At 40.8% G+C, this 27,026-nt stretch overlaps 1 protein-coding gene across 7 annotated transcripts in view; it reads left to right on the top strand.

The window, feature by feature from the left end:
- The window catches only part of SEPTIN11 (septin 11), a 95,794-nt gene that overhangs the window by 42,901 nt on the left and 25,867 nt on the right, over positions 1-27,026 (top strand). For 6 of the 7 annotated variants that reach the window (XR_006296167.1, XM_043572420.1, XM_043572419.1 and 3 more), the window contains exons 2-5: positions 2,770-2,884; positions 13,523-13,718; positions 20,490-20,676; positions 23,802-23,963. Coding sequence is in view for 6 of the 7 variants with exons in the window: in XM_043572420.1 (XP_043428355.1) it covers positions 2,770-2,884; positions 13,523-13,718; positions 20,490-20,676; positions 23,802-23,963 (660 nt within the window). In the remaining variant the exon portion in view is untranslated. Of the gene's footprint in view, positions 1-2,769; positions 2,885-13,522; positions 13,719-16,705; positions 16,804-20,489; positions 20,677-23,801; positions 23,964-27,026 lie in introns of those variants that run through there. The other variant, XM_043572421.1, reaches the window with a different exon arrangement.

The raw sequence follows: 27,026 nt of genomic DNA, 5'->3' as shown, positions 1-27,026 counted from the left end.
TTCCACAAAACGAGCAAACATTTCTAATAAATTTTAACTTGATAAACAAGTGATGTCTTGTAATACAAGTTGTATGTGATGCCAAATGTCACGTGATCACAACTGAGCCAGTGGTTCTTGAAATTTACTTTGATATACGAGTGCTTTGGATTACAAGCATGTTTCCAGAACGAATTGTGCTTACAAATCAAGGTTTTACTGTATACGAAATTCCCTCAGACTGCATTCGTAACTCGAAAGAGATCCCATACTTTTTGGGGAGAGGCAGCTAAGGCAAGAAGCAGTAAACATGGAAACATAAAATGTTGGAGTGCAGGAATTCAATTCAGCTGCTGTGTGGGACTTAGAGCCTTTCTTTGCTTTGCTTATAGCGCTTTCCAGTTTTTAAACCGGCTCATGAACCACAGGAGGAACTTCCTACTTGCCTTTTCCCAATCACATACTGATGGGCAATAGCCCTCAGAATTTTTTTAATCCTGGGCAGAGAATTCGGCTCAAATTATGGAATTTTAAAATGGCAATATAATATTTACATATTTCATATTACAAAGTTAGAAGACTCTGAAGAAATAAATTTAAATTTAAAAAATTTCAAGACCAAACTGTTTTATAACCCTTCATTTTGTATGTGGTTTTCAGCGGGTATAAAAATACTCAGTGGGTGTGTGGGTGGTTTCTCGTGTTTTGGAAATGGTGAGAATATGAGATGCTGTGCATTGGGTTCTGGGATGAGAGCTATAATTACTAACTCTGATTCTTTCCCAGGATTGGCTCATGGGTGGATATCTATCTGAATCTAAAAACCCAACAATGTGGAATCCACAGTAATAAACCACTCTTTCCTCACCCCCACCCTCCTCCGGAAATGAAAAGAATTGTTGTGGTGGGAGGAGGGGGAGTGTAGGATGATGGTTCTTCCTTGCTTTGCCTCTTTCCAGGCCCTTCACTGACTGTTCAGGTCAGTGATGCAACTAAAATGAAGGCTCGCGTGATGGTGTCTCCCGGGCCTGATGCACGACAGCCATTGTGCAGCTGTGGTGGAAAGAGATCTAAATATAACCCAGACTCCTTTCAAATCCTCCTCCCCCAAGTCTTGGAGGATGTGGTAAACACCCTAAAAATACCTGATGTCTGAACCTTTGAGGTATTGGAGAGGCAGGGGCAGGTGGTAGAATTGGGGCCACACAGTGGTATTGGGAGGCCTGGCCAGCTCCCAGGCCTGCCGCGCATGGGGCCCTGCTACCAAAGCTGCTCGTGAGCTGTCGACCATGCCATCCTGTTCAAGGAGAAGTGCCTACTCTCGAGTCTCATATTCACTGTTGGCAGGTTTCAAGGAAACTATTCATAGACCAGGCATCTGTTCTTTGTCCCATTGACCTCAAACCTGCAGCTGCCATCATGGTATTCAGGCAGTGTGCTGGTTTTTAGTTTTATTTCACAGAATTAGAATTTTAGAATGGCAAGGACCTTAGGCATTATAATGTTCCTAAAACATTCCATTAAAATCACTATATTTAGAGAGTCACATTTCCCTGCCTGTATAGTGACCAGAGTGATGTGAAAATGGAGTCTCAGTCCTTGATTATTAAAAGAAATCACTCTCACCATTGTGTAACAAATAGAAGAATAATGAAAAACAATCTTTTTGAAAAGAAATACTGACTAAATGATCCTGTGCAAAGCTTTTTCTTTTTTACTAAAAAAATAGAATTTTGAGGGTCATTTTCTCACTCAAAGTTCAGTATTTTGAATTTACCTATTTATTTAAGTGATCTCTGCACCCAACGTGGGGGGCTCAAACTCATGACGCCAAGATCAAGAGTAGTATGTTTTACCTACTGAGCCAGCCAGGTGCCCCTAGTATTTTGAATATAAAGACCTGGTAAGAGAGCCAGAATACCAGGAGTCTTGTTTTCAAGGAGGCTTTCAGTATCTAGTTTCTGGAATCCCAGACCATAACCATGATGTTGTAATTGAAGGACCGTAGCTGACCTCTGTTTTCCTGGAAAGAAAGTTTTCACAGATTACCTCCAACACATATGAGATTCATTCAAAGTCATGGAGGCAGTCAGCACATTATAAAGAATATAAACCACCCAACTTTTTAAGTGTATGATGACTACCTTATCCCAGTCTCCTTCAGTAGACTCTGAGAAGTCCCAGTGAACACAGAGCCTGTGCTGGTGCTGTCCAGGGTGAAGCAAAGATGCCCCGAACACCTGTACAGCAGATGGTGGAGATGGGATCAGTTCAAGTGCCAAATAGTTTTAAATATGTTGCATGTATAGTGGTTACAGGATTTTTATATTTGTAACAAGTATGTATCCTCCACTCTGAGGGTCTCAAAACTCCTTCCTATATCTAGAAGAGTGTTACTTATTTTTCATTCTGGGTTGAAAGTAAATTGGAAGTTTTTTTTGAATTCATGAAGCCATCAACATGATTGTTTTTTATATCACTTAATGCATATCTGAAGTAGCCACCTCCGGAAGCTCCTATTTCCCTGGGCCAGTACACTTTTAGCAGGAAGCGAGATGCCTTGGGATAGAATCTGCTGTGGGAGTCAGTGTGATTTTGTGGTAAGAGCATGGCTTTGGAATTTTTGGTCCCATCAGCTGTGCACTAGCCAAGAAGGATGTGGGTACAGAGGGAATCTCCTTCTTCCATACCTGTCAAGAAGAGAGGAAGGGAAATGGTAATGTCCACAACGTGGGAGACCCAGGTGGCATAGTTCAAGAATTCTCAAATGTTTCCCCTCTGAAATTCTAGAATGAAGAGCTTCGAAACTTGTCCCTTTCTGGCCATGTTGGATTTGACAGTCTCCCTGACCAGCTGGTCAACAAGTCTACTTCTCAAGGATTCTGTTTCAACATCCTCTGTGTTGGTAAGTGACTCATCTCTTGCTGCTGAGCAGGGAGTCTGACCCTTAGCTGTTGGCAGGTGACTGTCAGAGTGGCGCTTTTCAGGGAAAGCGGGGAATGATAATTTTGTTCGCTTTTTTCATCAGTAAAGCAGGGCAATAATACCTGCTCTGTATATGTCACAGTTACAGAGGTTGAGACTTGTGTTTGGTAAATGTTTTGTAAGCTTTGTGATGTTACTCAAATTGTTTTTATTTGTGTCACACCATCAAGCAGTCATTCAATATTGTTATTAAAATATTTATTTTAACTTTTTTGGGCGGTGGGGTGGGGAGGACTTAGATCCTAACTAGACTATAGGAAATTGTAAGAAGGAACTGATATGTACACACATTGTAAGATCATTGAAAAGCATTTTTATTTCCAGGGTCTCTGACTACAATGCAACAGATACCACCGTTGAGATCTTTTTAAAGATATACTACCTAACATAAGTAAAATGTGAAATTATTCTTAACTACCTTAATAAACATAGTGTTTAAATTTTTTTGTTTTTAGAGCAAAAGAATTTAAAATTCTATTTTATAGTTGAAATAAGTTTTCTGCCTGAATTATCAAATTAAACTTCGTTTTTATTTTTTTTTAATTTTTTTTAATGTTTATTTATTTTTGAGACAGAGAGACAGAGCATGAATGGGGGAGGGTCAGAGAGAGAGGGAGACACAGAATCTGAAGCAGGCTCCAGGCTCTGAGCTGTCAGCACAGAGCCCGATGTGGGGCTCGAACTCACGGACCGTGAGGTCATGACCTGAGCCGAAGTCGGACGCTTAACCGACTGAGCCACCCAGGCGCCCCTAAACTTCTGTTTTTAAATTGGAATTTAAATTGACCTTAGTTTATTCCTGGTAGATAACTGGAAAAAAAAAACCCAAGAGACCTGATATATCTGCTTCCTCAATATGTTTGTTGTTGTTGTTGTTGTTGTTTCAGAGTGGGTGCCAGAGGGGGAGGGGCAGACTGAGTGGGAGAGAGAGAATCTTAAGCAAGGTCCATGCCCAGCATGGAGCCTGACCCCAGGGTCAGTGTGGGGCTTAATTTCACAACCACTGTGAGATCATGACCTGAGCTGAAATCAAGAGTCAGATACTTAACCAACTGAGCCACCCAGGTGCCCCACCTCCTCAGTATGTTTTATGTATCCTGTAAATGTTGTACATTAGCCTAGGCCTCTGGCCTTGCTACTTTTCTTCTGTCTTAGCCATATCCTTTTTAAAGTAAGAGAAGGAAAGTTAGAAATGAACGTGGGGGAAGAAAGAGGAAAATAGAAATATAAATTGGTTGGTTTGAAGCAGAAATGTCCCTGGAACAGATAATGGCCTTTCCTTCACTGTCACTCCTGACGAATGGCCAGGCTATACAGCAGTAAAGTGGTTTGGACTGCACTGTTTTGTGGCCATTGTCTTCTGGGCATATACTTAAGAGATATCAGTCTGAGATGGACAGGAAGAAATTACACATATGTAGCCAAGTGGACCATCCTTTCCCTAAACTTGGCAGAATGCACCAGAGTTATTTCTCTCATCCAAGTGAAATGAAGTGAATTTAGAAAAGGTATGCATTAAACATAAGAACCATCATTTTTAAATTTTCTTGGTTATTGGGAGAAGGGGCAGATATTTTCTTTTTCAAAAACTTCTTGGGGCCACCTTGCTGGATCAGTTGGTTAAGCATCTGATTCTTGATATCTGCTCAGGTCATGATCTCACAGTTCGTGAGATCAAGCCCCAGTCCACTCTGTTGACAGCATGGAACCTGCTTGGATTATCTCACTCCTTATCTCTCTGCTCCTCCTCCTCCTGTGCATGCATGTGCTTTCTCTCTCCCTCCCTCCCTCTCTCTCTCTCTCTCTCTCTCTCTCTCTCTCAAATAAATAAACTTTAAAAAAAAAAAAACTGCTTGAACATATTAAATGTGGCCCCTGTACTGGGTGTTCATTTGTGGAGAGCCACAACTGGCACATGAGATGAGCTCCCACTCTGGCATTATGTCTTAAGCGTTGGATGAGAGAATAACTGGAGAGAAATATGACCAAAGCAGCCAGCTCTCATGCATTCCCCTTTTCCCTGCATGAAGCCATTTAAAATTCAGCAGCAGAACTCCTGAATGGCAGCTAGTTGTACAGCGTGGCATAAATGAGTTGTCTTTTCTCTTAGGGTAAATGCTCATTGCAGAGCAGGGCAATTCTTCATTAGCGTAGCAATTTGTTGGCAATTTGTTGATTTTCTATTGAAAAGTGTGCTAAATTGTAGGCCCATTACTATTCTGGCTTCTCTTCCCCATTCCCCCCAACCCTGTCTCCAAAATCAGCTTCAAGAATACATGTGAGAGTTATGTCCCAGCCCCTGCAAGCAGGGTAAAGCCTTTCAGTGGGGTTGGGCTGGCTGGAAGGACCTGGTTTGACCCAGTATGTAGTGTGCAGTGGGGTATATTGGCTCATTGGCTGACCCTGTCTGCTAAATAGCACAATTAGGATGCTGGTTGGAATTCATCACAAGCCACATGCATGCTGCCCTGATGGATTTGTAAAGCAGCTGCTGTCCTGACTGTCCTAGGTGGGTGAACATGCCTGTGATCTTTATTCTGGGCTTATTTTTGTCTTGTTCTTTTCTTTTCTATTCTTTTTTTTTTTTTTAAGGGAGAGAGGGAGAGAGTGCAAGTAGGGGTGGGGCAAAGGGAGAGAGAGAATCCCAAGGAGGCTCCATGCCCAGCCTGACTTGGGCCTCGATCTCACAACTGTGAGATCATGACTTAAGCTGAGATCAAGAGTCAGATGTTAACCAACTGCACCACCCAGTTGCCCCTGGGCTCATTCTTAAACATTAAAAAGAAAAAAAAATTTTTTTAATATTTATTTATTTTTGAGAGAGAGAGAGAGAGAGCGCGAGAGCACACAAGAGAGAGCAGGGGAGGGGCAGAGAGAGAGAGACACACACAGAATCCAAAGCAAGTTCCATGCTCTCAGCACAGAGCCTGACTCGGGGCTCAAACTCAGGGGACTGCAAGATCATGACCTGAGCTGAAGTCGGATGCTTAACCGCTGAGCCACCCAGGCACCGCTCATTCTTAAACATTTTTAAAATCAGTTTTTAATCTAATTAAAATAATATGTATTTGTTGCTTAAAAAATTATAAGGTCTCCCCCAGCCCTTTTCCCCTCCTATCCTATTTCTATTCCATAGAGGTAGCACTGTGGAATCCTTCTAGAAATCTTCTGTATTTTTCCATACTTAAAAATTATTTTTGGTGGCTTAAAACAACACCAATTTATTATCTTACCGTTCTGTAGAAGTCCCACATGTGTCTCACCAAACTAAAATTAAGGCATCCATAGGGCGGTGTTTTTTTCCAGAACTTCTGGGGGAACATACATTTCTTTACCATTGCCAGCTTCTAGAGGAGACCTGAATCCTTGGCTCGTGGACCCTTTCTTCCATCTTCAAAGCCAGCAGTGTTGCATTTCTCTTTGATTGTTTTTGTATTAGGAAAATTTCCACAGAGAACTCCAGAAATCTGGTTTAAACTCAGTTAAGAGGCCTCTGCAACTCCAAAGCACACTAAAAAGGTAATCTGCGGAATCATGTAATTAAGAACAGCTGTCTCTAGGGATCTGCAGCATGTTTTCAAGACTGTGTCTCTGGTTCTTGATCCTGCTTGCTTCTGCTTGGCTTCATGTTCAGGCTTTTTCTTCATGGGGGTAGTATGGCTTCCAGCAGTTTTGGCCGGCTTAACAACCCCAGAGGAAAGAACCAGCCGTTCTGACAAGTCTCGCTGAACAGTCACAGGATGTCTCTGATTGACCAGGCCTGAATCATGTGCCCACTCAGGGTGGGATCAGGGGTTAGTCCACGCAAAACACAAGAGGTTCCCTGTGAGAAAGAAGACACAATCAGAAAGGAGGTTGGGCATGGACAGATACAAACAGATCTCTCACAATTACATAAATACTTTTATGTTTTGGTTTTATACAAATGAGATCATGCTGTTCATTTTCTTCTGTTACTTCTCCTCCTCCTCCTCCTCCTCCTCCTCCTCCTCCTCCTTCTTCTTCTTTTCACTCCACTGTGAATCCTGGCTATTCTTCCATGACTCCTTAGAGCCATTTGGCTGGAGCCAGCATTAGCTCTTTGGGACACCAGAGTGTCAGGATTAAGTATTAAGCATACTTATCCACAGAGGGTAGAACACATCAAATCCCTTTGCCACAAATATTTTATAGCAAAATATCTGTATACGAAAACAACTCTCACTGCCAATTAATGGTCCATCTATTTTTAAAGTAAGGGTGTATGAAAAAGTAACTAGTTGATTGAAATATTTTGACAGCCACTCAGAGGAGTCGGTGTCATTTAATTTAAGTGTATCCATGGTACTTTCTTTTCACCTTGTCATCCTAATGTCCCTTTGTTTTTGTTTAAATTTATTTATTTATTGAGAGAGAGAGAGAGAGCACATACATGACAGGGGGAGGGGCAGAGAGAGAGGGACATAACGCATAGCCCAACTTGGGGCTCAAACCCATGAACTGTGAGCTGAGCTGAAATCAGGAGTGGGAGGCTTAACCACCTAACTGACTGAGTTACCTTGGGGCCCCGTGTATTTTAACACATTATGCACATGTGTGATAGTTATAGCATCATTTTCATGTGATAAATATGGGAGGGGGTTGAGAATTTTAAAAAAAGAATTTGTGATCCTTGAAAGGAAACTGATCATGTTTATCAAAAAGGTCTTAGAATCTAATTTTATTTTGTGGCAAGAGCTTTTACCTCGCAAAGAAAGGAAACAAATCAGGGCAGAAACTAATCCTGTCATGAGTTTAGTGTAGTTTTAGAGGGAATGAATTAAATGTCTGGTATGGTATTAGAACCCATCTCTGTTGAGTCCTGGAAAGAAATGTAATAAAGAGGAGAGTAGTATTCACTTAGCAGGGACGAAAATTCTTGGTGTTAAATTGGGCATCAGAACACCCAGGAGTTCATAGTCTCCCTTCCTGCCTTCCGTCTTGCTTATAACACACAAAATCACCCCCCACGTTGCACTTGCATTTTTTTTTTTTTTTGCACTTGCATTTAAATAAAGCCCTTTCTTTCTTATTCATGCTGTATTTCTCCAGAGAGTCTAAAATTATTCAGCCTTTCTTCACAATCTTAAATTTATATATCTTATTCGTTTTCAAAAATGGCATTTGATCTATGAGAAGCTTCAACATCAGTCCAGAAGTATGTAAGTTCTTTGTGCATATACAAAGATGGATAAAATACTGTACCACACATGCTTTCGAAGAGCAACCAGTTCAGTAGTAGGGTCAAAGTAAATTAATAATACATCTTGAAAATAAAAACCTTTCTTATAATCCAGCTATAGTTGTTTTGAGAGGATGATAGAAGAGGAATGGAAAACACACAAGTTTAAGATTTTAGCCAAGACTACAGTATCAGCATAAACTGTGGAATTTTACACCTCAATTTTTTTTCTAAAGAATGTTATTAAAAGATTTTTATTTGGGAACAGCTTACATTTGTTTCAGGTGTACACTTTTATCCTGGTTTGCTTTTCTAGGAAAGGATATGAAATGGTTTATAGGGTGAAATAATGAGTAAATGCATAAAGATAAGATTAACCTGAGAAAATAAAAGAAGCCAGAGATAGGGTCAGAACTCAGAGCTATCAAGTCAATCTGTGCCAGTTAATTCTGTCAGGGATACGTTTGTCTCTCAGCCAGGGGTCAGAGCTTAGAGTGAACCCATTCATCCAAAGGACACTCACTGAGCACATATTATGTGCCAAACATGAGTTAAAAGTTCAACAGTGTCAGATTTATAGTATTTGTAAAGTAAAAACTAAATAGTTGCTGCAGATGAAATAGTTTCCCCTAGAAAAATCTCCCCAGGGATTTTGAGAAGAGCTATGGTGTGTGTCACTACAGCTAGGCCTAGGTTTCTGGGTATTCCCTAGATCACTGCATCAATCCATGCAATGCCAAGTGTCATAATGCCGTTCTTTCAAGTCCCTCATGCAGGCTGATGGTATTAGCCAAAGCACGTTTCATCAAAGGAGTGAAAAAACACAGCTTAGGTACATAGCTCTCTGATTATGTGGCTCCATCCAAGAATAAAATCTGGAATATTTAGAGGAAGCAGGCAGACCTTCATGCACAATTACTTGGATAATTATATAGGTTGCCAAATGTGGCAATCAGTAGAAGATGCTGAATCATCGATCAGCGTTGATCAGCATCACCATTGATCAACTCAATCTGCAGTTACCTTCTAATTAATAATACAATCCTTCTGTGTCTTTTTTTCTTTTTCTTTCTCTGTCTCTCTCTCTCTTTGTTAATGTCCAGCTTAGGGCTTGTGGTTTAAATAAGCCTGAGAATAGCATGGAAAGTAGCACTGCTTCCCTCTGTGATGTGGGTGTCATGTTCACCAGCACTAGCAGGAGCAAGAAAAACAGAAGCCACAGATAGCACTTGAAGAGCAAGTCTCTCCTGCAACAACGGAATGTTTAGGCAGATGTGTTTATAGCAGAATACACAACAAACTCTGAAAAATCTACCAGAATGGTAAATCTCAGTATAAATTATCACCATGATCATTTTTCCCCCCTCAATTAACTTTTAATAAATGCCTGTTCTGTGCCAGATAGTCTGCTAGGGAGTTCTGAAATGCTTCAGAGTTGGTGTTAGTCATTTATTTTCTCAAAACATTGTTATGGTTATTGGGTTTGAATCCAAGCCTTTGCCCAGTAGGCTTTCAGTTACTCAATTAGAATGAAGCCTTTTTGCTCTTTTGGGTATCTCAGAATTATAGAGGATGCCCCACTTTCCGAGGATAGAGAGAGGCCTCACAAGCTAATGCACTCAAAACCTCCCCTAGTTCTGTAATTCCTTTTATTCCAAAATCTGTCATTTCCTTCTCAGCTGCTTTTGGTGAATCACACTGCTGCTAGAGTAGCTGCGTCTAATTACGGCCCTTAAAAGCACGGAGCATAGAAATGGAAAGCAAAGCACTCTGAAATTTAGAGGAACAGTGGTTTTTCCAACCCATTGATTAACCCTGTGCTATAAGTAGTGCCTGGAATGCTAATTGTTCATAATTTCCACCTTAATGTACATGATAATTAAAATTACCTTGCCTTAAAAAAAAAGAAAGAAAGAAAGAAAGAAAAAGCACGATGTTCCTGATTCACACACGCTTAACTAACTCTCAACCTAGTAAAATGGGATGGTAATTTCAGTCCTAAGTAACCAAGAATCCTTACCATGTAAATTGAAGTCTTGATTGCTGTTTTAGGAAAAGAGATGAAAGTTAAATGGGTCACTTTGTACTGACAGAAACTTTAACCTTGTGGAGAGACGTTTATAAGATAGTTCTGCTCTTGTTCCTTTGTCCAAGTTCTGAAAATGGATAAATCCTGAAAAGAAGTTGGCTGCACTTGAGAAAGTTACACAGGTAGCAGGTGCTTCAAATGACTCCAGTGCCTACAGTATTGACTTGCCTACCAGATTCTAAGTATATAGAGTGAGAGCTCTCTTTGTTTCTGTATCCATCACATAGTAACTTTGTTTTGCTCAAAGTTATTTTTGTTAAGCCATGAAACATGGATATGAATGTTTTGAGCTCTATCACATTAGGGAGCAGAAACTAGTTCAGATGACTAAAAAAAAATTTTTTTTAATGTTTATTTACTTTTGAGAGAGAGAGAGAGAGACAGACAGACAGACAGACAGACAGAGTATGAGTGGGTGAGGGGCAGAGAGAGGGAGATACAGAATCTGAAGCAGGCTCCAGGCTCCAAGCTGTCAGCACAGAGCCCAACACAGGGCTCAAACTCACAAACCGTGAGATCATGTCCTGAGCCAAAGTCAGATGCTCGACCGACTGAGCCACCCAGGTGCCCCTAGATAACTTTTATTGATGGGCTTTTTTGTAAGAATATTCAAGAAGCCAAGGAAGACAGGAACAGTCTTCAACTGGTGCTAGACTTTGTGAAGATCTGGGATGACATTCAGGATATTACAGAAGTTCAGTCAGTATCATTTGTATTCTCTGTAGCATCTATGCTTGTCACAGAGTACTCAAATATTAGTAAGGAATGAATTTTGGATACTAAGCTCTACCTCATCTATCTGCTCTCTTTTCCTGTATTCTCAACTAGTTGTCTGTCAACAACACATCTTCTATTTATTTACAGCCTTTTCTGCCTCAAGGCTTCTTTTCTTTTCCATGCTGTTGCTTTGTGTGTGGATTGTGTATCTCATTCAAACTCCGAAAGAGAGAAGTTCTAATTGGATGGACAGGTCACTGTCCAGTATGAAGCACTTTCTTAGAGCTTAATGATCAGGCTGCTCTAGGTATTTTTGGTCAAGGGAGCTAATCCTGCTAGTAACCTGTGGTTACTAGCAAGATCACAGGTTGTGGTCTTGCTCATAAGAGGAATGTAGTTATGGCAGACACTTAGAATATCATTCCGTAACAATAAATTAGAGCCTGACTGCTATTCATTCATGTTCCAGGTCAAATTCTACGCAATGGGAGAGCACCATATCAAGCTAGATCATTCTTGTATTCCCAGAACTTGGCACAAAGTAGGCACTGGAAAAAGTACTGGCTAAATGAAGCCTGGTGAAGGAGGACATTCTTTGATCTTAGATGTATAAGGGCCCAATGGGAAAGGTTAAGGAGTAAGGCAGATGTACTTCAACAATTTTTATCCTGTGAGTGAATTGTTATTGACAGTGGTAAAACATAAAGCTTCTAAGAGAAAGCTCAAATCCAAAAAGACTCCGTCTTCACTTTCACATTGTGTTTGAAAGCCATGAGTATTATTACAGAACTTCTCATTAATATGTGGATTTGTCGTTACAGTGGGACTGTTGCAAATCCCAGAGCTCTTCTTTTTCCCATAGAACTGTCACCATCCTAAAAGTCTTTATAGCAATCCTTTAGAAGAGGAACATCATGGGATTTGGATTTGTTGAAAGAGCTGCAGCATATTGGCATGTTTAAATTGAACGGGAAGTGTAATTGGGAAATTTTCCAGATTTGAAAAACAAAGGCATTGTTATGGATAATGTTTCTTGATTTTTACCTCCCTCTTTCCATGATCACACACAATCACCACCACCACCCATGACAAAGGTAGGTTCTTTCTCATTGCCAGCTATTTTTGACTCAACATAAGAATTGGGTTGAAGAGAGAATCTTGCCGGGTGCCTGAATGGTTCAATCAGTTAAGCATCTGACTTCGGCTCAGGTCATGATCTCATGGTTTTTGACTTTGAGCCCTACGTCGTGTTTTCTGCTGTCAGCACAGAGCCTGCTTTGGTTTCTCTGTCTCCTTCTCTGTCTGCCCCTCTCTTCCTTCCTTCCTTCCTTCCTTTCTTTCTTTCTTTCTTTCTTTCTTTCTTTCTTTCTTTCTTTCTTTCTTTCTTCTCTCTCAAAACTAAAGATTAAAAAAAAAGAGGGAATTTTGCTCGGCATGATTTTGGAGGCCTAGCTCACGTTCTTCATTGCTCCCTCCACATTTGGGTCTCATCATTTTGATTAGAGTAGTGTTACCAGTCCCTGCCACTCTTCTTTGTACACATTAGAGCTGCGATAAACACAGATTTAACTATCAAAGTGAATTAACAAGGCCGTTGTTGGAAGTCATTCAACTGCATTTAGTCTCATTGTCACAGATATCACCTTGAAACTGGGAAAACTATGTAATAAATGTTTCCCATCTTGATTCCAGTTGAATAAAGAAAGAAAAATGGAAATAATAGGGAGGATTCACACAGATGCATAACTAATATTAGGAAAGATCAGGCCGTCGGTTTCTCTATAATAGTAAAGTCAGGATGCTGTGTTGGTTGAGTGTAGGTGTTAGAACCACACAAACTTGGGTTTGAACCCTGACTGCCAGATAACAATGTGACTTTAGACAACTCCCTTTACCGTAGCTAGGCCTTACTGTCCCATCTGTAAAATGAAGGAAACCTATTTAATGGAGGACAGTAGTAGGATTTAAATGTGATAATGCATGGGAAGGCCCTGCTACAGGACCTGGCACAAAGTAAGCCCTCAGTAACTTTAGCTGGATTTGTTATTATTGCTGTAGTTGTCAAGAGTGTTGTTTTGAAAAATGTAATTGTTTTCAACTTTATATGGTATCAGGTAATTTGGTGACATCAGATAATATAAATGAGATCAGTCTTTTTTTCCTGGTATCAGAAACAATAGAGTATTTTTTAAAGTTCTATAACTTCACACATCAACATTTAGGAGAAGAAGAGATACAGTTTATGTCTTTGTAATGTACAAACTGACCACAGGCAAGCTTACAGGTTCTTTTTCTCTATATAGAGGTTAAGAACAGCATCCCGACCTGTAAGTACAAGATCTTTTATGCTAATTGGTTTCTGGAATTCATTAAGACTTTTCTAAGGAGATATTTGATCACATAGGTAAAGAACTATCTTTTCATAGTGCGATTTCTGGTGATACTGACTTCTAAAATTTTTTTACAAATATAAGAAATTCCTAATGAATTGAACTGATGTCTGAGAGGCATTGACAGACACATTCTCTGATGTCTCTCTTGTGGCCACGTAGGTGAGACCGGCATCGGCAAATCCACGTTAATGGACACTTTATTCAACACCAAATTTGAAAGTGACCCAGCTACTCACAATGAACCAGGTGTCCGGTTAAAAGCCAGAAGTTATGAGCTTCAGGAAAGCAATGTACGGCTGAAGTTAACCATCGTTGACACTGTGGGATTTGGAGACCAGATAAACAAAGATGACAGGTACGTTTTGGGACTTTGTGGGGATATAAATGGATCAGGAGATAGCAGGACTTGTCCTGGGTAAATTCAAAGGCTAAAAATGTTCACTAATTATGGGGCTGATTTTCTGTTGCCTAAAAGATAAGACATTCTTTTCCTCTGAGAAGTTTTCTTAGAATGTTCTTCCCCGAGGTCAGAATGAGACAACACAGTTGATTCTAGCTCGTGTAAGGAAAAAAGGAATTTCTTAGGAATACATTAGCTTATGGCATTTTTCCAGCAGGGTCATGGAACTAGATTTGGGACCTTTCCCAGCAGGAAAAGCAATCTAGAGAAACACTCAATGACCCAACAGGACAGTTAGCAGAAACCCCTGCCACTGGTCACCTGCCACTGGTACCCGTGATGCTGAGGGGAGGTGTTTAGAACCTCCACCAGTTCTGTCCTAGAGTTGGGACAGTGTTACAGGATGATTTTTATTGCCTTCCCCATCCCTTGCAAGGAGAACAACAGTGGCCTCTGCTGTGTGTTCCTCACTCCCTGCTTCCGGGTCTTGTGTGGCTGCATCTGTATGGTAGAAACTAAACCACATCTAGAATACTAGCTGCAAGAATCTGGGAAATGCGTTGTTTTTGTTTTGTTTGTTTGTTTTGCAACTCTGCAAAATAAGAAGGCATTAAAGAGTCAGGAATTCAAAAAAGCATCTGCCAAACTCTCCTAGTCCCTGAGGCACATTGGGATTTTGACTTAACCCCCAAATTCTTACAGATTTTGAATGAAAACTGAGAGCTGATGAGATTCTGCCAAAGAATCCACAGCTCAGGATTTAGGCGACCTGGGTTAGAGCCTGGATTTTGAGATTGACAGGTTATGGGACCTTGATAATTTATCTCACTTTAAGAGAATGTCACCAGACGATCTCTGAGGTCTCTTCCCGTGTGATCCTGTATTCAGTCCTATTCTTAGGCAGAGGCCTAAGGAAGGACACTGTGAAAGGCAAGGCCTGGAAGAAGGGTATGGTAATAATAGGGGGGTATTCCTGTATTTTGATGTCTTTGGTCAAAGTGGTATTAGCTCCTAAAACCTCAAAGTGAAGAAAGCATTTTTATGGAAGATCTGTTGGAAAAATCTTGATTTCCAGCTGGCACAGATCTTGCTATTGATGTGAGTGCTTGGTGTGAGGCACTGAGTCTTCTGTGAAGTGTCTGGGTCTTTCTGTAGGCTGCTAAAGGGGTGGGCAGCATGCCTGGTGCAGAATTGTCAAATCGAGTCTGAGTAATGATTGTGGATTCAGTCAAGCCTAATGGGGAATTGAGGTCAGCTGGATTAAACTTTCCCTTTCTATCCAGTGGAGTTTGTTAAGCTAATAAAGTAATGTATACAATAATCCATATATGTGGAAGAAAAGATGTGTTTAAGCTGCTTAAGAAATAAAATACTTTCTAAGAATTTTGTTCCAATAGTTTGTGTGTAGATAGAGGTTACTACCTGGTAAATCAATCTTATGTATTCATTCATTAAAACTGGTTCACATAAACTTGAAGATATAATACAGTAAGGTTTTATTTTTATTTTTAGAAAACACATACTCAGTTTATAAAGCCAAGTAAGTTTGACTCTGCTCTCTGAGTTGCTATATGCCTTTATTGAGAGAAGCTGTTAATCTTAAAACTTGCTGGTGCTCAACCCATAGGTTAACCTCAGTCCCAAAATATTGTTCACACTCCTCGAGATCATCCATCCTATTCATCATTCTCAACATCAAGTGTCTTAGGACTATTTTGAATACTGTATTCATTTTCAAAAGAAGTCAGAGAAAGTTAAAATTTTCCCAGGCCCAAAGATGATTCTAGAAGGAGGCTTCCAGAGACATTTTCGTGCAGTGACATTAAGGGAGTAAAACACCACATCAATAAGTTATGTTTGCTTAGGGCTCGGAAATTTTATTAGTACCAGGGATTTTTCTTTAAAAATTTTTTTTCTCCAAAATGGTATGTATTATATGTATGTGTTTTGTAAAGAGGAACTTGAACTATTTTTTTAATCTAGAATGTGTGTGTATTGCCTAGAGATATTTTAAGTATCCCTGATATATACGGGCACCATGGTAATTAGGAAGAAATATTTAATTCATTCTCTAGCTGAGCACTGAGCTCTATTTTATCTATAGAGCAATTTAAATGCTCTTCAATAAACATTGTCCTGTAATAACAGGAGCAATTGTTACATGTAGTGAGAAGGATTTTATTTTGCATCTGGTCAAAGTGAACTATCTGTACATTGTGCGGGGTGGGGACAGCTAAGCTCAGACCCTGCAGCTGGGCTATTGCTCTTCATTTATGACCTCAATGCCAAGGAATGATGGAGAGGTTACTGCCTGAAGGCTGATTGTGATGCCAAGTGAAATAGATGAGGGGAAAGCCTTGGCAACAAGAAAAAGAGCACAGGTGCATTGTGGGAGCTGGGGAGAGAGCCAGGGTTCCTGGTCATTGGGCAATCACAGTGTACTCAGAGCAAGATGTATCTCCATCTCTCCGACCCACACAGGTTTCTCTCTGGGGTTAGAGAATGTTATGTTTGTGCACTCTGATTGGAAGGCAGTAACTGGACCTTTTCAGGGTCCCTTCCTGCAGGAATGAGAACATCTGCCAGCATCTTGCTGCTAAGATTCCATGTGCTCTTCCCGCTCAGGCTCATTGCCTCAGTGTTGCCACTGAATTGCCTGTCCCCTAAGTGGGGATTTTCCTTTAGCCTGGTGGATTTTCACTGGCCAGCACTGAATAGCCAAGTGGCTACTACAATACCAATTCTCATATTTGCAGCTGGAGGTCCCTTTAAGAAATTATCTGACTCATTTGGGTCAAATAATAGTTTCCAAGGAGATTTAGAAGAGAGGAAGTGTGATATTAACCTAACCTAGATACCAAAATTTTTTTTTCTTCTGAAATTTCTTGACAGCTGTTGCATAACCTCTTTAAATGGCATTTAGAACTCTGTGCCCCAGAAGGCATTGTTGACACTGTTGACTCCAAACCCAAGTGACTATTGTCTTAAAAAAAATTTTTTTTTTTGGACAATCTGATTCCATAAAAGAATTGGATGTGAGGTATGCATTTTTGCATTGATATGTAATCATATGGGAAGCAATATACCGTTTCTCTAAACCCATGATTATTTTTACTACTTTGGGGATGAGGCAAGCTTTTCTGCCATGAATGCAGGACTTCAAGAATGTCCCAGCTTGTTTATATAGGCTTCAGTCATGTCAGCATGCATTCCTGCATGAGTATCTGCCTGGGACTGAGCTAGCTAGAAGGGGGCAGGAAGAGAGATCTGGTAAGGTTTCCTGTTATGTTTAATAGCATGATTAACTCTTCATGGTTTAAGGGCTTCCTTGTTTTGCTGTCTGTACTTTCCAGTGAAGAAGCAAAGAGGTCTGGAGAAGGAAAACCAAGTTTTGTCATAGAACTGGAAATAGAATAATGCATTTGCCCAACATTTGGGAGATGGGAGCTAGAATATCAATGGCATATTGCTAACTGTGATGATTATTAGCCCTGAAAATCATGGATAATTGAACTCCTCAAACTCACCAAATCTTTATATCAGAGTTATAAAATGGTAGTGAAGTGGACCATTTGGTCTTTAATTTCTGTTTTTACCACCTTTCTGATGGGGAGGTAGTTGAGAGATAAGGAAAACTAACTTTCACTAACAGCAAGATGGAGAAAAATATATGAGTGGTAGGTATCTGGCCGTATGTAAAATGGAGAGTCACTCTCTGAACAATGCCATTGGTTCTTTTGGAAGAATGGTCAGTGGGTAACTTGGGTGGATAGAAAACATTGCATAAAATATTTCTCCCATCAGTTTTAGGTCAACCTCTGTATTTTGTTGTGAATTCTGTGGCTGCAGGTATATGAAAAGAAATGAGTTGTGGGTAAAAAGGACCATCCCCATGCCTGAAAAGGAAATGATGTGAGAATGTAAATACTGCATATGATTTGCCTTCCTTCACTTTCCCCTGCTTTGTATGGCTGAAACCCAGAGAAGTTGGAATTGGCCAAACAAAAACCAGATGGGTGTCTTTTCTATAAAATGGAAACTATCAAAAGGCAAAATTGGGATTAAACCTCCTTATCTTTATGACTGGACGTAGATAAGAAGTGGAAAGGAGTAGAAGGGGGGCAGGTAATTTGTTTAAAGGATTGTGAAGGGGAATACAAAACCACTGGCTGACTTAAACACAGGGAATAATGATTTTGGTAAATAGTTCTCCTGGAATACGTTTCTTTAATTTGTTTATAATAGTTGGAAGGTAAAATTGGTGGAATTTCACGCTGGATTGTGTGGAGGAAGTAGAAGAGGAGGTCTCTGATTGGTATGGATGGAGGTGCCATTCGCCGAGCGAAGGAAAATAGGGAGATGGTTTGGGGGCAAGATGAAGAGTCCCATCCTGGACACATTTAGAAGAGCCAATGAAGATATCTTGTAAGCAGTTGTATGGATGGGGCTGAAACTTGGGTGGATGATCTGGGCTACAAGCAGAAATTTGTGATTTATCATCACTTAGATGGTAAGTAAAACACAGGAATAAATGGAATTTTATAGGGAGATCACATAAAGGGAAAAAACGGAGATTGGATGATTGGCCAGAACTCCCTGACAGGGGAAGGCAGAAGGAATTCAAGGTATAAGAGGAGAACAAAAAGTTTCTTCGGGTATATTGAATCTAGGGCAGAAAACATGCCTCACTGGAAAAGGAGAGATGCTATACCTCCTATAATCTTGGAGGATTAGAATCAACACCAGAGGCAACAGGGAAATTAATAGAAAGCAGAAACCTATGTGGACCACTGCTGGGAGGAGGTGCTGAGAAGCTAAAAATCAGGAACTAGTGAGGCAGGAAGGAGCAATTGCTTGTGAGCTGCTTTTCCTTTCCTTTCCTAAGAGGGTGCTGGAGAGAGAGGTTCCCCAAACACATGCCTCAGTGTCAGGAGACTGGAAGATCAGGCTCTCAGCTGGCATGGGTGAACCTCGGTGGCGTGGCCCAGTCCACTTCCCTACAGGGCATGAGCACAGTAGCAGGATGGTTACCATGGAACTGAGTGAGTGGAAGGTTCCTCCCTGCCACCCCCAACTTTCTCAAAAGTCAGGCTTGCTTTTCTCTTAGTTGTTGCTTTTTTAAAATTATTATTACTGTGAAATAGTTGTATCTTTTATGTGCTAGGCCTTTACATATGTTAGCTCACACATTTGTCACAGTAGCTCTCTGATATAGGTACCTTTTTGTCCTTGAGTTACTTATGAGAGGAGACATAGTGGAGACATATGGAGACAGAGAGGTTTAGGAACTTGCCCAAAGTTACATATCCTGTAAGTTGTGGGGTTGGAGTCCATCTGTCTTGAATCCATGCTTCTAACCACTGTTGCTTCAGAATACCCGCTTGTATTTCGAAAGTGGAAAACATAGAAGAAACTTCTCACTTGTTCCTTCTTTCTATTGGAATTTATTGGGATTTCTTTTGTCCTATTTACTTACTGGTGTATCCTACTTTTTCTTTTAACCGCTAGAGTTTTTGTCTGCTCAGATTGAATCAGTGGATTGTAATGAATGACCAAAGAAAAATATCAAAAACCGTTTTCTGAGTGCTTTTGGTTTTTGGTTATAAATGTGTTTTTTGTTTTGTTTGTTTTTTCTCTTAGAATGTGTGCCGTCATCCTTATTTCAAAGATTTGTTGTTCCCTTAAGGATTTCAGTTTAATATATGAGTTGGGGGAGCAAAGTGTTGAAAGGTTTTTATTTTTCTTAAAGCGTAAGTCATTCCTCAGCAAGGTAATAGGTTTGGGGAGAATTAACCCATTGTGTTCCTAGTAACCCAATCTCACTGCTGCTCACACTGGTTTCTCCTGAGCAGGTCCCTGGAAACCTGAAAGTTTATAGCTTTTCCACAGCAACCTACCTAATGTACTGCTTAGTCCTTGGAGAACATATGGTTTATTGAATGCATATTCCCAATATGTTATTAATGATGATGGTCTGCTAATAGAATCATACATAATTATTCAAAACAAATTTGAATTATGATTTGGTGAGAAGAAAGGGATATAGAGTTTACCTTCAAATCATAAAATTTCAGAGTTGGAAATAATCTTGAAGCCTATAATGGCCCAGGAGCACTGGGCTAGATGAGAGCACAGAGGGGCCCTCATCTCTGGAGGAATGGGACAAAGCATGGGGGCAGAGCTCCCACTAGGTTATGCCATAGCCTGAAATCAAAAACCACTTTCCTTTTGTGCGCCAAAGCCAATCAGTTGGTAGAGGCTGTCAAAATCACTTTACTGAGACAGATTTTGAGACTTCCATTTTGGCCCAGCAGGAAAGAATGCCGCAATGTCTTAGTAATGTCTTCCATGGGAAGTGACAGCATGGTTCACATATTTATAATCTCTGCTTTAAAGGATGAATGTTAGCCAGGGGAATACTAGGAAGGAGACTGTTCCGGGTAGGGGGTTAGCATGAACCAGGTCATGAAGGCAGCTGTGTGTGATGACTGGGACAGAAATGGTGAGCCAGGGAGGAAGTGGGAGAGAGGAGCTGGAGAGATGTTCAGGGACCAGATGATGGAAGGCCTGGGATGCCCAGGTAAGGAACTGGGACTTCAGCTCTTAGGAGAGGGAACCATTGAAGACTTGACTGCCTGCATGGAGCTGCACAAGAGGTTGAAGGCTAGAAATATGCTGATTTGAAGATGTGTTTAAAAAAAAAAAAAAAATTCTTCTGCATTCTAGCTATAAGCCAATAGTGGAATATATTGATGCTCAATTTGAAGCCTACTTACAAGAGGAATTGAAGATCAAACGTTCTCTCTTCAACTACCACGACACCAGGATCCACGCATGCCTCTACTTCATTGCCCCTACTGGCCATTCACTGAAGTCTCTGGACCTAGTCACCATGAAAAAGCTGGACAGCAAGGTACTCACTGACACTTTGGTGACTATCCACTTGCCTTTTGGATCACCTTTATCTGAAGGCCCTGATTTATTTCCTTCTTTTAATGTAATTGGAGTTGTTTTGTTTTACAAGACAGTTTATTGTAGCAGTTTTAGGTTCACAGCAAAATTAAGAGGAAGGTACAGAGACGCATGTATACCCCTGCCCCACATCAGCACCCCCACCTGATGGGTCCCATTGATGGGTTGTTACAGTCGACGCATCTATGTTGACTCACCATAATCACCCAAAGTCTGTTATTTACATTAGGGTTCACTTTTATTGGTGCACAGCCTGTGGGCTTGGACAAACCTACAAAGACCTGTATCGTGGAGGCATACAGAGTAGTTTTCCTGCCCCCAAACTCCTCTGTGCTCTTGCCTATTCATCCCTCCCCCTTCCTCCAACCCCATAATTGTCCTTTCTGGTTTACAGAACAATAGGGTTTAGCAATGTGAGAAAAATGCTTCAAAACCTCTGGATGTTAGGCTAAACAAAATAAAACAAACAAATAAAACCATGGAGCTCTTTACCAAGTATTTTTAGTTCTTAAATTAGCACCAGCGGATGCTCTGATGAAGGTTGGGGAATTATATAGCGGAGACATCTAACTGGTCATAGGAAGGGTTAAATTTAGGGAGATTGAAATATAAAGTCACAAATTGTTTACTTTCCTAAAACCTTCTCTAAATTTCTGTTTTAAAGGTTTGGCTTTAATATGAAGTTTTGAGTGAAAAAAAAAGGTGTTAATTTTTTTCCTTATGTGATAAGGACAGTCCAGCTTCTTAGATTTAAAACTGAATTGCACCCAAGTGTTTTTAAAAAGTGGTTTCAGTTTGACACCTGGGCTTTCCACATTAATAAACTCTTCCTTTTACAACATTTGAAGAAAGGTACTGATAAGTTTGATAACATTAAGTGATGTACTTTACAATTAATTTGATTTTTCATTTTGAAATAAATGGAAAGCAGTATATTCTGAATTGAAGAAGCAAATGAAAAGGAAAACAGCCAGAAAAAGAAGCTGTGGTATTTTTTTTAACTTTCCTTGGAGTTCCATAAAAAGTTGTATCATCTTTAGGGGGTTTTGTTGGGTGTTATTTTTTTGTCCAAACAATGCTGTTTGAAAGATGCTTTCTCTCCAGAGGAACGTAATGGAGGGCAGTCAGACGACCAGCTGTCCCCGAGGCCTCTGGCTGAACTGGCCGCCAAATGGGCTGCAGTGGCTGATACACGGCCAGGTTCCTTGGGCTTCCAGCATGCACAGACACTTTGGTTTACAGAAAAATGGTCTAGTGATGTGAAGGGACTATTGCAGCTGGAGGACTCTCGGGAGAATAAATAGAATCCTTTTCATGCATTTGTGTCCGCAACAGTGAGCCACGGGCAGGCAGGCAGTTGAGGGCTCTGGGCCATGAGGCTGGCTCCCCAGGCTGCCGTGTCCCCGGTAACAGGGCTGGGGAGGGGCAGAGATGGAGGTGGTGTCCTAACTGAGGCCATGTTTGTGGACCAAGCCCAGCAAATATTCAACAAAGGGTTATGCTTAGTAGGGCTGGTTTAAAAAGGGAAAGAAAATAAGGCAAATGAACACAGCTGGAAAAAAAAGTCCCTGAAAACAGGTTAAACTGCTTTTAAAGAACCGATACTGCTGTAGAGATGGAGGGCTGGAGAGCATCTGAAAATGGTATTTGCAAAGGTTGTTTATACAAGTGAAGTGAAGAGTTAAGGTGCTTAAGTATATATATCATAAACATATAATTTCAGAAATGATTTTCAAGCACCTGCCACTGAGGAAAAAGAGGTTTTAAATCTCAATTGCCTGTGGCGTCTATCCACTCTGGTCAAACTGGTCAAGAAAGTATGAACCTCTGCCATTTTGTCTGTGTAATAGTCACTGAATACTAAACATGTACAGAAGATAACCAACAAGAACAACGGGGAAGTGTTCTGTTTCTTGGGCTCTGACCCAGACATATCCCCACCATTAGTGTTTCTCTTGCTGGATGAGTCCAAGCATGATGAGGTAGGAGTGGGTGGAGGAATAGGTGAAGAATATGTTATTCTATCCACATGTCTTCTCATTGTGGTGTATCAGGGGTTTTGATTCGGCTCTTGGAATAAAAAAAGCAAAAGAATGCAGACATGGCCAAGAAAACCTCCCTAAGGACTCCCTCATCTCTTGCTAGTGTGGCTTTCTCACTGAGTCTGTGCCCCTTTCCCCTGAGCTGGGAGAGCATGGCCCCAGGTGTCAGATGTCAGTTGTGTCTTACTGAAACCTCTGTGGCTACCAGGGAATGGAAGAAAGTTAATCTTAAAAAATGAATTTTTAAAAATGTGCTGTGTGGGCAGTACTAGGCAAAGTTGGGAGAATGACCCACTTTGGGGTTTGAGGCTTGGGCTTGAGGGTGTCCTCAGCTCTCACGCTGGGCTTTCTGCCACTGTTTTCAAACTCTGCCTTCTCCCTGGTCTCTGTAGTCAATGCTCTGAAAGCGAGCCTTTGCCGCTAGGTTTCATTCTGACATGAAGAAGTAATGTGCTAGAAGCTGGTGTTTCAAAAGAATTAATTGGTGTGATTTTGAAAACTTTAAAAGTAGGTGAAGCCGTCTTTGTTCTGGTTAATACGTAGGTTCTCTACCCCTAGTAGTCATTAGAAAAAAAGAGAGGGTGTTATCCTGCATAGAGATGAATATTCCACTCTTCTAACACAGTCTTTGCTTTGCACTGTGAGGAACATGCAAAAATCAAGCTTTTAAAGTAGCTGGGAGGGGTCTAAAAGGAGTGGTTGGTTATTCAAAGAATAGGCTTCTTTGTTATTGCTATTTGTCATAGAGTAACACTTCCTTCTACTCTGTTAAAAAAAAAAAAATGAGGTAGCACAGAAGAGGAAATTACAAGTATGCTGTCAGTGCCGGATGGGAGGAAGTAAAAGTGTTCACAGATGGAGCTAAAAGATTATCCATGTCTTCTTAATTTTGCCTCTGGGCACAAAGCCTTATTTTCAATATCTATTTTTTAAGTGAAGCTTTACAACTTTTGTTATGTTTCATTCATTTGTCTTATTTTTCTTATATTGGAATTGTGTAAAAATGGGTATGTTTGTTTTATAGGTGAACATCATTCCAATAATTGCAAAAGCTGACACGATTGCCAAAAATGAATTGCACAAATTCAAGAGTAAGATCATGAGTGAACTAGTCAGCAATGGAGTCCAGATATATCAGTTCCCCACAGATGAAGAAACGGTGGCAGAGATTAATGCAACAATGAGTGTAAGTCCTCAAGTTAGGAAGAACCTACCAGAAATTGTCCTGAAAGCTTTTCTTGGTAGCAGCATTTTCTTGGTAGCAGCAGCTTTTCTTGCTCCAGAGTGACCGGAGCACTGGGCCAGGAATCGGATTCTTTAGCGTTGCCCAGCTCTGCCACTATGGCAAGTCATTTAACCACCCTACTCCTCAGGGTATCCATCTATCAAATGGGAAAGTTAGACAAGCCTATCTCCAGTTTCCTTCCTGCTCCAACAGGCAGGATTTCTACAGCAGACCTCTTGGGAAGGGAATGCCAGCCCAGCACCATCTCACACAAAGCAGCTTAAAGGAAATAGATCTCTGCTTGTTTCTGCCATTGTTGGCAGAAATATCTCCACCTGCCTTCCTTTTGCTTCTGTGATGGGTTCCTGCCTTTCGCTCCATTCTGTTTCCCCTACTCTTTCCTGAATCATTAGGTTAATTGGCAGTTGAGGGTATAATTTCTCCATGTCACAGGCAGAGAACAAGAGAGAACTGAGTAAAGCTTCAGCAATTCTAAGTGCACCTGTGATATGATGTCCGTGTCCTCATGCTATCTGCTGATGCCCGAATCTTTCTCACTGCCTCTTTGTGTATCTCACAAAGAGATACATGGCTCATCTCTGGGCCACAATTCCTATACTTTTTTTTTTTCCATTTGGGAATGCATAACTTGTGTAAAACTAGCATCCTTTGCACATAGTAGATGACCAATGATGGCTTTTGGGATTCTTAAAATTATAGGTTAGCTTCTGTGAAATATAATTAGAAGCTATTAAATAAGTTGTCTTCCCCTGAATACGTGCTAAAAATTGATTCAAAAGTATGCTGGTGGCAGCAGAAGTCAGTGTACATTTTTAAATTGTGGTAGGTTGAGCTGTGTTCTACTTTCCTTAGATCTGATCATGAAAAGTGTCTAATGAAGTCATTATTAAATTGCCCTGAAGGCACTCTTTTTTTTAACAGCCATATTGAGATATAATTGATGTACTGTACAAGTTACCTGTTTAAAGCATACAATTCAGTGGTTTTTAGTATATTCACAGAGTTGTGCAACCATTGCCACCACCAATTTTAGAACCTTTCATCACCTGAAAAAGAAATCATGTTCCTTTTAGTTGTCAACCCTCTAACCATCCCAGCCCTAGGCAACTACTACTCTACTTTCTTGTCTCTTCTGGACATTTGGCTATTCTGGACATTTCATATAAAGGGACTCAGACTGAAGCTCATCTAGAGAATTAAATGGCTTGGTCAAAGCAGCACTGAGATTTCAACCCTGATCCCAGTTTTGTGATGTTTGCTATCATAATTTAGGAGAAAGAGATATTTCACAAAACTCCTTCTTGTTTCTTCAGTTCAGCATATGGACTTTTCTATATAGTACTGTTATCATTTATGGAGGAATATTTTCCTTAAATTATTCCCAATATGACTAGGACTTTGGAAGCAAATGTAACTTCTCCCTTCTCTGGGGCTGTTTGTATGAATTGAAAATTTAGGGGCCCATTAGAGCAGAGATTGTCCATTCTCCACTCTGCTCTAGTGTGGTCACACTCGGAGTTGTGTGACCTACTCTGGTTGTCTTGCTCCTGTGGCCAGGATCGCGAAGACTCTGGAATTTGTGAAAACTGGGGAGCAGATTCTTCCTGGGAGGATGGCCGGAGGGGGTACGAAAGGAAGGTCATCATGAAGGAGGGTAACTGTTCTCATTCAAAAGACAGAACTGAAGGGTAGTGAGGGGTTGGGGCCCAACGAGAAATGAACGTTTGGCCATCGGTGCCACCGCAGCACAGCAAGCACCCTGTGGAAGGAGTGAGTTCCCATCACAAGGTGGTGGACAACAGATTCCGTATCTCAACTCATTTAGATACTGCAGAAGCAGGATCTAAATGGATAACATGTGAGGTCTCTCCCACGTCTAAAATTCTCTGGCTATGGGTACTGGGAGTTTCATAGTCATCATAGCACCAGACATTTTTGACATTTATGGAGGATTTACTGTGCATCAGCCACCATGAGAGGTTTTATTTACATCTAATCCTCACACCAGTCCCATAGGTAGACACTATTATTATCCCTAACTCGCATATGAGGAAACTGCAGCCTGGCATGGTCCAGCCATCGGTCGTGCAGGGAGGATTTGAACGCAGGCAGCTCAGCCAGTGCCAGCAGAGCAGTGTGCCTGTTTTACAGCATCATTAGAGCCCAGGCTGAGATAGCACTGGTTTATTCTGCTGTAGAACTTCAGTTTGGGGTTCTTCTGCTGTAGAACTTCAGCATAGGATTCAATAAATGACATGAGTGAATATTGTCTAATGTTCTCTTTATATCTCTCCCCTTCCTTTTAAATTATTTTGGGTGCTCATGAAACTAAATTTGTGTTAAATTTCTTGGAAAGAAACTACCCATGGGGATGCCTGGGTGGCTCATTCGGTTAAACATCCGACTTTGGCTCACGTCATGTTCTCGTAGTTACTGGGTTTGAGCCCCTCATCGGGCTCTGTGCTGATAGCTCGGAGCCTGGAGCCTACTTCAGATTCTGTGTCTCCCTCTCTTTCTGCCCCTCGCCCACTCACTCAATCTCTCTCTCTCTCTCTCTCTCTCTCTCTCTCTCTCTCTCTCTCTCTCAAAAATAAACATTGGAAAAAAGACCCATGAATCTTGGCTCTTTGTCTCTTTATCAGATTAATCAAACTGATAGTCCGAAATTAATCTTGTTCTTTAACAAGATTTTTTTTTTAAGTCTCTTCCTTGCCAATAATTCCTGGTGATGAAATCCCATATGATATGTGGAAAACAGATTTCACTGGCAGTTGCTTTTGTCACTCAGTGTGAGCGGAGAAAACTCTTTCCTTGGTCATTATGGCAGAATGGTGGCCAGCGGGGCCCTGTTGCTCCTCAACTTCAGGGGACACATTACAGTTCCACACTTGGAGTCTGTGAAAGGAATGTGCTTTCTTTCCTTCCTATAGAGTATGAGATGAACCAGAGAATATAAGTATCTTGAGCAGCAAATGAAGCACCACCTGGGCATCCTGGGCTGAG

Source organism: Prionailurus bengalensis, chromosome B1, assembly GCF_016509475.1.
Source record: "Prionailurus bengalensis isolate Pbe53 chromosome B1, Fcat_Pben_1.1_paternal_pri, whole genome shotgun sequence".
In the NCBI taxonomy this organism is placed as follows: Eukaryota; Metazoa; Chordata; class Mammalia; order Carnivora; family Felidae; genus Prionailurus; species Prionailurus bengalensis.
The sequence above is the reverse complement of the archived record's forward strand: the minus strand, read 5'-3'. Positions and strand labels throughout refer to the sequence as shown.